General features: G+C 27.1%; 1 protein-coding gene across 1 annotated transcript in view; it reads left to right on the plus strand.

Moving 5' to 3' along the window:
- The window catches only part of LOC142322933 (SH3 domain-containing protein Dlish), an 83,535-nt gene extending 82,255 nt beyond the window's left edge, over positions 1–1,280 (plus strand). Inside the window, exon 7 of the mRNA XM_075362023.1 lies at positions 609–1,280. Within this exon, the coding sequence (XP_075218138.1) occupies positions 609–918 (310 nt within the window). The 3' untranslated portion in view covers positions 919–1,280. The remainder of the gene's footprint in view (positions 1–608) is intronic.
- The last annotated feature ends 8,538 nt before the right edge of the window (positions 1,281–9,818 follow it).

Here is a 9,818-nt window from a genome sequence, read left to right on the forward strand (position 1 = left end):
GTATTGAACTTGAAAATTATTATTTTGTGTATATAGAGTAGAGAATACAAATATGAGAAGCTATTTTCTGAAAAATGGCATATTTGTCACATGATTTTTTTTTCATTAATAATTACTGAAAAATGTGTTGTTTTGTATCTAATACAATTTATGTCTATGTTTCTCATAATAATAATAGCAATTTAATTTGTACTACTAATAATAAATAATGTAAGTATATAATATTAAAAAATAGATAAATATTACAATGCCTATAGATCATTACTCACACTTTGAGAACCTCTGTTCTATAGAAACTGATTTATTAAACATGGCTTTGCTCATTGACATTTTTATGCTTACTTTACACTCTTTACTTGTTGCATCATGTACCTTAGACATTCCAAGTTCTGTGAAATTATAACATTGTAAGGAAGATATAGTTTTCCATAGACAATGGAGTTATATTAAACATAATGAAAAGGATCCTGTATAACAGGGCGCCCTCTTCATTAAATTATTATGTTAATTTTTTTATATAATTAGATGATAAAAGTATAAAAATATAAAAGTGTATAATATATATGACTTAGGTGACTAAAGATGATAGGGTATTGTCTTTTTTTCAGATCGGAATGTGGTGGTATTAGAACAAAGAAGTTTGATGGAAGAGATACTATGTCAGCTTGTGGCGAACGCAGTGTAGATAGGTTATATCTTAGAGCCACTGCTAGTGCAAAAAGCAGGGATATCTTACGGCAGACACTTCTAGTCATCAGTTCAGACTATTATGGTAGGGGCCGCAGCACTTTAACTGTTAAAAAAGGCGATGTTGTTGCCCTAATTAATGATGAATTGAAAGACTGGTTTTGGGTTAAAAATCGTGATGGTAAAGAAGGTTTTATACCAGCTATTATTGCTGGACATGGTTTTCTATAGTTATAAAAAAAATTGAATAAAATATTATTAGTTACGTTAGTATTTATTAAACACTCTTTTGAGTTAAGTAGAATAATTCACTTTGTGATATATATACATATTCAACTCACACTCACACATGCTTCTGACACTCAAATTTTTAATTAAGTGTAGCAAATGAAGCATATAACAAATGGAAAAAAATGACAGATGAGAAGATATATTTTCGTTTTGTATACAAAGTTTAATCTTCATATCTCACCTCATTTGCTACACTTTGTAAATTTTAAAAACTGAAACCTACTATTAGCTGGAGAAGTAAACATCAATGACTTACTAATTACTTTAATGTATATCTTTTGTTTAATCTTAGTTGCAATCTTAGTTACCAATTATTAATTAAGATTTCTGAAAGATTATAATTACAACAATGTATTAAAAATATACTGAATTCCATACTTTTACATTTTTAATTTTATTAAATGATTAATTTAAAGTTAATCTTCTTCTTGAAATATATTAATTCAGATCGTTATCTAACTCAATTAAAACAACATTTATAACAACCTGAGTGTTACATTCATTTTTTTTTTCTTTTTATTTGAATTATGTAGGGATTGTTATCTCAACATAAATAATCATCAGAATTTTAGTTCCTGGAAGTTTTTTTAACATATAAGTACTTATCATTTATTCTGTTGTTTGCTGTAGTGATACTTCTAATCTGTATATTTTTTTCTTTTTAAATATACTCATCTGTTGACTTATTTCTATTTCAAAAAGAAAATGTATGTTAGGTAAAATAATAATATGTGCTCAAATTAATGATTGCACTGCTTCAGAAAAAACATTCTGAATTGCAGAGGATGTAATAAATTTGATGTAGCTTTTGGTGGAATATACATTAATCTTTGAATTAGTATACATATATTTTATTGTCTTCCCTCATATGATATAGAGGTAACCATACTTGCAGTACAGTACTTAATATTTAATTCTCTAGTTTGTATATTTGTAATCAATAAAGTACAAATGTTGTACTTGTTTGTTCATAAATAATTATTGAACTATTTTTAAACTTTAATCCTTTTTGCCAGTTATAAAAGTATTTTTATACAATGTCTAATAGTCCATTAATTTGTCTGCAGCTCAGAAAAATATGTTTATTTCTTTGTTACTTGTTTATTTACTTAACATACTTAGGTCTTACAATTTTTGTTTTCTTTTTATGGTGTTTTGAAATTTATATTTCTTACTGACTTGAATTAGTGACAACATTTTATTTTGTTTACATCTATTAGTGATGTCACTTTTTAGTCATTTATAGATATTAATTACACAATTATACTACATTAGAATTTTTTTTATTTGATTTCATTATCCTGTTAAAGTTAATTAAAAAGTGTTTAATATTCATCACATCTATTATATTTATATCTTCTTCTCCAGTACTTGTATAATACAAGAAACCTTGAGTAAATTAATTTAACAATTGTATAATGCTTTGATGAAATTTGTTTAGATTTTTATATCTCTGTTATTAGTTAATTCAATAAACTTCTGTCTTGATTCATTTTTTTACTTAAATACACCACTTAGATTCTTTTAAGAACTGGTTTTAAGTTGAAGTAAAGAAGAATCTGTTGGTTTCTAAATTAACTGATCATGCATTCAACGCCTGGCAAGAACAAGACACTTTTTAACCTATCAATACTTGTGTATTCATACAGCAACAACTGTCTAATTCCCAATAACAGTTAATGTGGATGGATGATCAGAATTTCTGTAATGTATAAAAAAATTGCATGCCTGATTGGTACTCAAACTATTACTATTTTAACCATCTACCTGATTAAAATATTTGTGCAACATACTAAAGGCTGTAAAATAAATATTTTATCAAAGTTAAAATGTTTAAAATGTGCCTTAATGCTGCTGCTCCACAATTCTTATCTGCAAAGCTGCGAAGGTAAAGACCAGTTGAATAGCCACTTCATTTTCAGAACAAAAGAGATTCTGTCTAGGGAAGCTGCGTAAAAAACCCAACTAACTTTCTAATATTTGTGTATTATTGAGCCTCTTCCAGTTGTTTCTACAATCTGTAATTTATTTCATTTATGCAAGCCAGTAGAACTTTTTTATATTAAATCAGCATTTTTGATTCTTACAGGATGTCATCAATATATAAAAAATAATATAATAAGTAATAATTAAAAACTTTATTATGCAGCCTTGTATTAGCTTAAAAATTAAAAAAAAATACATTACATCTTATTTACTTTTATGTATACATAAAACCCCTTTATTCCCAGACAATTTCATTTAAAAATAATTTAAGGACTGCAACATTCAATCTGCACTTGAGTTATTGAGCCAGTACAAAAGTTATTTTGAATTAATTTCTAACAAAATTTAAGCTCCATTGCTATAAAGACCCATGATTTTGTAGGAATGATATTTAATAACATGGTTAATTTTACAGTCAAAAAACAAGAAACATATACTGTAGCAGTTTTAATTTTTTCAAATCAATTACCTTAAGTTTTTATCTTCCTTAACACCCATTTCCACCAATTTTTTCTTGGATAGGTAAGTGAGATTTGGTGGCTTTTTATAGCCAGATTCCTTACCTAATGCAACCAAAGGAAATATGCCAAGTTTTGGCATGTAAAAAATCATACGATTAATTTGTATTTGAACTAGAATACTCTATAAAATGTAGAGATGCTGTTAAGAAATTCATTAGTTATCTAAAACACTCTGCAGCATATAACAATTAAATATATCTGAATTCAAATGATTTCATTATGCAGCAACATTCTCCTGTAATTATTTTTTTTAGTAAAAACAACATAAGGTTCTTCCTTTCTGATGAAGAAAAAAAAAAGTATTATAATGCAGCTATTAGCAAAAGCTTTTATAATATAATGCAGCTATTAGCTACTAGTCTCTCATTTTGAATACATTTTAATTATGGATAATGATTATTAATTTAGTGTGCCAGTTTTGGAAGTTTTAGTATGAAATATGGTCTTAAATTAAAAATAAAATATGGTCTTAAAAAAAAATAGTCACTGAAATTCTTTATCCAAAATAATTTTGTTATAAATTCTTTTGGAATTCATTATCTAAACTATATCTGTACCTTACTGCATTGTTTTTTTTCTATTCAAGTAGTGTTTATATTTAATTTATCAATAAAAATCTGATTTATTGGAAAATATCAAGTCAACTTATAAATAAGCAAAACATTAGTGCCGTAACCAAAATTTTATTAATGACACGATGTTTGCTTATACGAGACTTAAGTAATTTAGAATGGTACAGCCATCTTTTTTAATAGCAAGCATCCTATGCCCAGCAATTTAGAAAAATTACTGATAGATTTACATTGTCTTCTCCACTTAGCTGAGAATATTGTTGAATTTCACCATGCAAGTACATTGAAATGGATTTGAGGGCGATGAAGGTGACTAGACAAAGGATAGAGGTGGAAACTAATTGTTGAGAAGAGCAAGGCTCACCCTGGGCTGTAATACTGAGAACAAGAAGAAGAAGAAGAAGAAGATTGAAAGGCAGGTGAAATTCAGGCCTACAAGACTAGACACCTTCAGGGTCTAGACAACAATGGTCATCCTTAATTGCAGAGAAAGCAATAACAGTGCTTCTTTTTCTGGTGCTTTATATCTGTCATAGACATAGGAACACATTCTTATGTGTTTTCCACATATCATCAGAAAGTGGTTACGTTATAGCAGTATGTGTATCATCTGAAAGATACTCTTATAATTTATAACCGGTGATAATATTCTTAGTGTTTTTTATCAAGTGAGTAAAAATACTGTTTTCATTTCCTGGGAATAATTTTTGTTGAATAAATAAAATAATAAATCTTCTCTTCTAAATTAAAGAGAATGTTAGAAGAGATTGATTTATCTATTAGTGTGTGCTTTTCATACTGTGTATTGAAAGATGCCATTTTTTTTTTTATTCATCACATAAGCTTGACAATTGTGTGTGAGAATATGGAATGGAAATTTTATAATGTATGAAATATTCCATGGCTGATTGGATCTAAACCCCGGAACTTTAGGATGAAAGGCTTAGACTATCACTCAATCACAGAAGTTGGCAGTTAGAATTTTTAAGGACTTCACTCGTTCAAGAAGTTACTGAAGTTTCATCCACAAATATTTTTTTTTAAATTGTTGAAATATTTTTAAAAATAACTCAAGTATACTTTTAAACAGGAAGATTTTTAAAAATCTTTACTTTTGTCTAAGTTAGTTTTCATTGTTCGTTAAGCATCTTCAGAAATTGTTTTTGGATATGGTACTGATTTTCAAATCAAATTTTGAGAGATTTTTATTTTTTAAGATATGTTTTTACATGTTTTTCTATGTTTGTATATTTGGAGTATCAAATTGAACAGCTTGAAATATACAAGCCACATAAAGAGTAACATTCTAAATGAAAGTGTACAATTAAAGTCTCATATACATACTTCAAGCACATAATAAGCAACAAAAATCTTTCAAAACTATCTGAACACCATGCCACATACAATGGTAACACAACTCAAAGATGCAATCTTTAAAGAAGTTTTGAATAAGAAAAAAATAGCTCAGATCAAATTAAAGTCTTTTAAAATTTTACTCTTTTAAAAAACAAATGGTACTTCAATTTTTAAGACAGGATGTCATGGATATTAAAATTAAAATGTTTCTAAAAATTTTTTGTTAACTAATAATTTATTCTAAAACTTCGAGCATCTATAAGATTTCCTTAGTGCAATGATAGCAGAGAATGTTACTGTCAAATACCATATAACTATTTCATGAATAGTACTATCATACACTGGCCATTGGCCTGTCTGACAGCTGTTATATGAAGTCTTGTTATGATCAGTGTTGAATCAACACTGACTATAACAGACTTCCTTCAAGATGAAATCCTCCATTAGTACTAAAATTCATACATAGTATAACTGGTCCAGGACCCATTATAAGTTTTGAGTAAGCCAGCTCCACTACAGTGTAGTTACCTGACTCAGCAAACTCATTCTCCGATTTATGATGCTCTGAAAACTGCAGTTAGTTGATCAGCATGTTGGGACCTGAAGTATAACACCATTATGGTGGTAAAACTATACTTTTTTCAGTTAAGAAAGATGTGCAATAAAAACCTGAGCTGGCTATAGTGCTTGCTTCAAGCCAAAAAGTTCAGTTTTTCTATCTGTTCTTGAAATGATGAGAGTTACCAGTGCTTCCACAAATTTAAATCTTGGTCAGCTGACACTGGAGATGCTTGGATATTATACATATACTATGGATAAAGGGGGAGAGTCTAAAAACCACCTACAATATGAGAAATTGATCAAATTTGGATTACTATAGTCTCCTTAACATTTGCCCTTGTACAGATCAAAAATACATGTAAACCTTGCAAATAGCCAGGCCTACCATAATCCAAATTAAAAAATCACCTGAATTTAAATAATAGGAGTAAACTTTTTTTAACACGTTACCTGCGATATTTTTTTATTTTATGTAATTTTTGTACATTAAAAGTCCCTATCTTCTGGAATGTACATTTCCAATGGTAAAGTTAACATCGTATCTTGTAAGCTTTTGCCTCAATGCTACATGTCAGTCACTGATAAAACTATTTGTGTTATGAGCTATACAAATTCTCTTGTTTAGAGTTCAACCTTGTTAAATCCTACAGTATTGCAGCAAAATGATGGTAAATTTTATCCTTTTCTACCGACTACCTTAGGACTCACCGCATAGAAAGGAAATCAAGGGGAGAACAGGATGCCTCACTATGTAACTGGTTCTACAGCCAACATGTTAAGTAGGAAAATTTCTTGCTTGGACAAGCATTCTTTGGATGACATTCTTTATCTTTCCTTTGTAATTTTATTAGCTATATAAAAAAATTCTTCAGCCTCTGTTATTTTGAGTCCAGTTATCTTAATCTCATATTTATTTTTGTTTTTATAAAACTTCATTAGTATTGTTTTATTCTTATTTGTAGCAAACTGAACATATTTCATAAAAAATTAATTTGAATTTGAAAGATTATGGTTTAACATTTTATGTTTGTCATCCTTCTTCTGTACTTAAAATTTCCTGTAACACATAAATCTCTAAATTTATAAAGTATAAAATAAATTTATCAGTGATGTTTTACTTTTAACCAAAAAGCATATTTTGCTACTGAATTTATTTTTTATTATATCTTAATATAGAATTTAATTAATCAGTCACAATAAAAACTTTAATTCAGAAAATTTAATACCCTTTAATGAATAGTTAAGAAAATAAACAAAAGATATATATTTTTGTAACTAAGAACTCTGGTTACAGGAGAACAAGGACTGATAATTTAGATAATTTATGTTATTATTATCAATAGAAAAATGTATTATTGTTATTATGTTTTAAATAAGTGGCATTGTAATATTTTTAAATACAATATTTGCTATAGTAATACTTATTTAATAATACCTGCTAATCTTGCATGATGCTTAAGAACACAATAACCAATTTGTGTGACTTAAGATCTTTATCTTAATAAAATAAAATATGAATTCTTCATGAGCTGCATGCATGTTGTTTCCAGTAATCATTCTGGTACTTAGCATTCTTTTCTGCATATTTAAGAAAAGAATACTAAGGCTCTTATCCAGTTTCAGCTCTATTTAATCCTGAGGAAGTAGAAGACTTTATATCTCTTAATTCATTATTACTACCTTTACAGATAAGTCAACTTTATCTATATCTGAATATAATTATTTAAAAGGTATTGAAAATTCTATGATAGCAGCTCAAAAAATTATTTATTGGATGGATTGTAACCATCTAATTTTAAATATGAATAAAACCGTTAGTCTGATTCTCAGGTAAATGTAACATTGTTGATTGCTGGAAGAGAATTACAAATAATTATAATGATAGTATTCCTTTTGCCAATAAGGTGAAATGTCTGATTGTTTTATTAAATTACATTCTGTTGGAATGATTAAACTGATTTTGTTGCAACAAAATCAAATGTTTTGCTTTGAAGTAAATGAATAAAATGTTAAATTTTTCATCATTACTAATTATCTATTGTATTTGCATATGTATATACTGTATACATTTTTTTTCATGACCTTTAATATGCTTTTACACATTTTAACAAATAAGATGAGATAAATGAAATGATAGGTGAAAAAAAATGCCAGAAATATTATTAATATTTAAGCACTTAGATTACTTTTGGAATCGAACCCAAAATGATTTGGAAGCCCACATGCTAACCACTACACCAATTATTGTTTAGCACTCATAAATATAAATCGCGTAACCAATATTTAGAAAATTAAAAGTTTTAACATATCCTTTTATTTATATTTATGAACGTGCAATTTTGATAAAAAAAATAGTCACTTATTCATAAAAAATAACAATAATAATTCTGTCAAACTAGACAATAGAACTGTTTTCGTATAATTTAATAAAAATATTTCATCTTTCAAGAAAGAGCCTTAATATGCTTCCACTATAATGTTTAATAAATTACTGAACTATTTAAAAGATCTTTCCACCAATTTATTTTAAATATAATTAAAAGAATTTTTTTCACAGAAACAATATTATTTTATAAGAGAATTAAAAAAAAAAAAAAAAAAAAAAAATACTAATCAAATTTTAATTTCTTTTTTTTATCCCTTCAGTAACGACATATTCTATTCCTGATATGATCCATGTAATATTTTTAACTTATTGCAACAACAGATTTTTTTACACAAGAGGATGTTTAATTTTTGTTGAACCTAACCCAAAACCAAACCTAATCTGAAAGTTGTAGATGAATAAATGCAATTCAGTGCCATTCTCAATCACATTGGTTTAGTTACTGGAACATATATCCTAAGACCATTAAGCATCCCAACTTGGACCTCATAGTTGTGGTTTGTTTTTCTTATTCTCCCAGTTTATACGGTATATAACAGTATAACAGAGGGAAATTATTTCTACTGAAACAAAAAAATTTTATACTTTTCTGTTTTCTCTAAGACCAAAAATATTAAAATCTAGTCTACAGAATTATGTAATTTCTGTGTTTTCAAATTTGTAATGAAATTTTTTAATTCTTTCAGAAAGAAATGAATTATCATATTTTGTATAATAGTAATGCCGATATAAAAAATACATTGTGTGCATATATGAAGAGTAAACAAATTAATTCACTATTTCATTTTGAATAATAATATATAGATCGTATCAGTAGTGGGTAGGTATGGATAATAAAAGTAATTATCCCAGAATTTATCTGGGTGGATCAAAAGTAACTTTGGAAAAGTCTTGATCAGAGCAGTAGTAAAAATTATAATTATAAAACAAACTTCAGGTGATTAACATCTTCTACATTACTATTTTAATATACGTTAAAATTTTTTAAGATAATGCTAAATAAATATCACTTGAGAAGGAAATTAATGACAACTACACTCATATGAGCACATGCTAATGTACATGTTAAATGGAGATGCAGAAAATGCAGTTTTATTTATCAGAATTTTATTTTGTCAGCATTATTTAAAAACTCATCAACAGAGTAATGTTTCTGTAAATAAAAATCATTTTATTTTAAGTAAACAACCGAGAATATCTCTTACAGTAGTTGGATAATTTATTAAAAGTGGCAGTATAACATAATAAGATCCTTGTATGTATGTGTGTGTTGGTCTTTTATTGGCTTTATATATATCAGGAAAGATTTTATGACACAATCATAAAATAAGGTGTAATAGATTCTGTAATATAGAAACTGAATCTATATAATTTTTAATTGGATATTTATATGAGAGATATTAATATAAATTTGATGTACTTACAGTTTAAGGAAGAGATTAGTCAAATTATATGAAT

This window comes from Lycorma delicatula, chromosome 4 (assembly GCF_047948215.1).
Source record: "Lycorma delicatula isolate Av1 chromosome 4, ASM4794821v1, whole genome shotgun sequence".
Classification (NCBI taxonomy): Eukaryota; Metazoa; Arthropoda; class Insecta; order Hemiptera; family Fulgoridae; genus Lycorma; species Lycorma delicatula.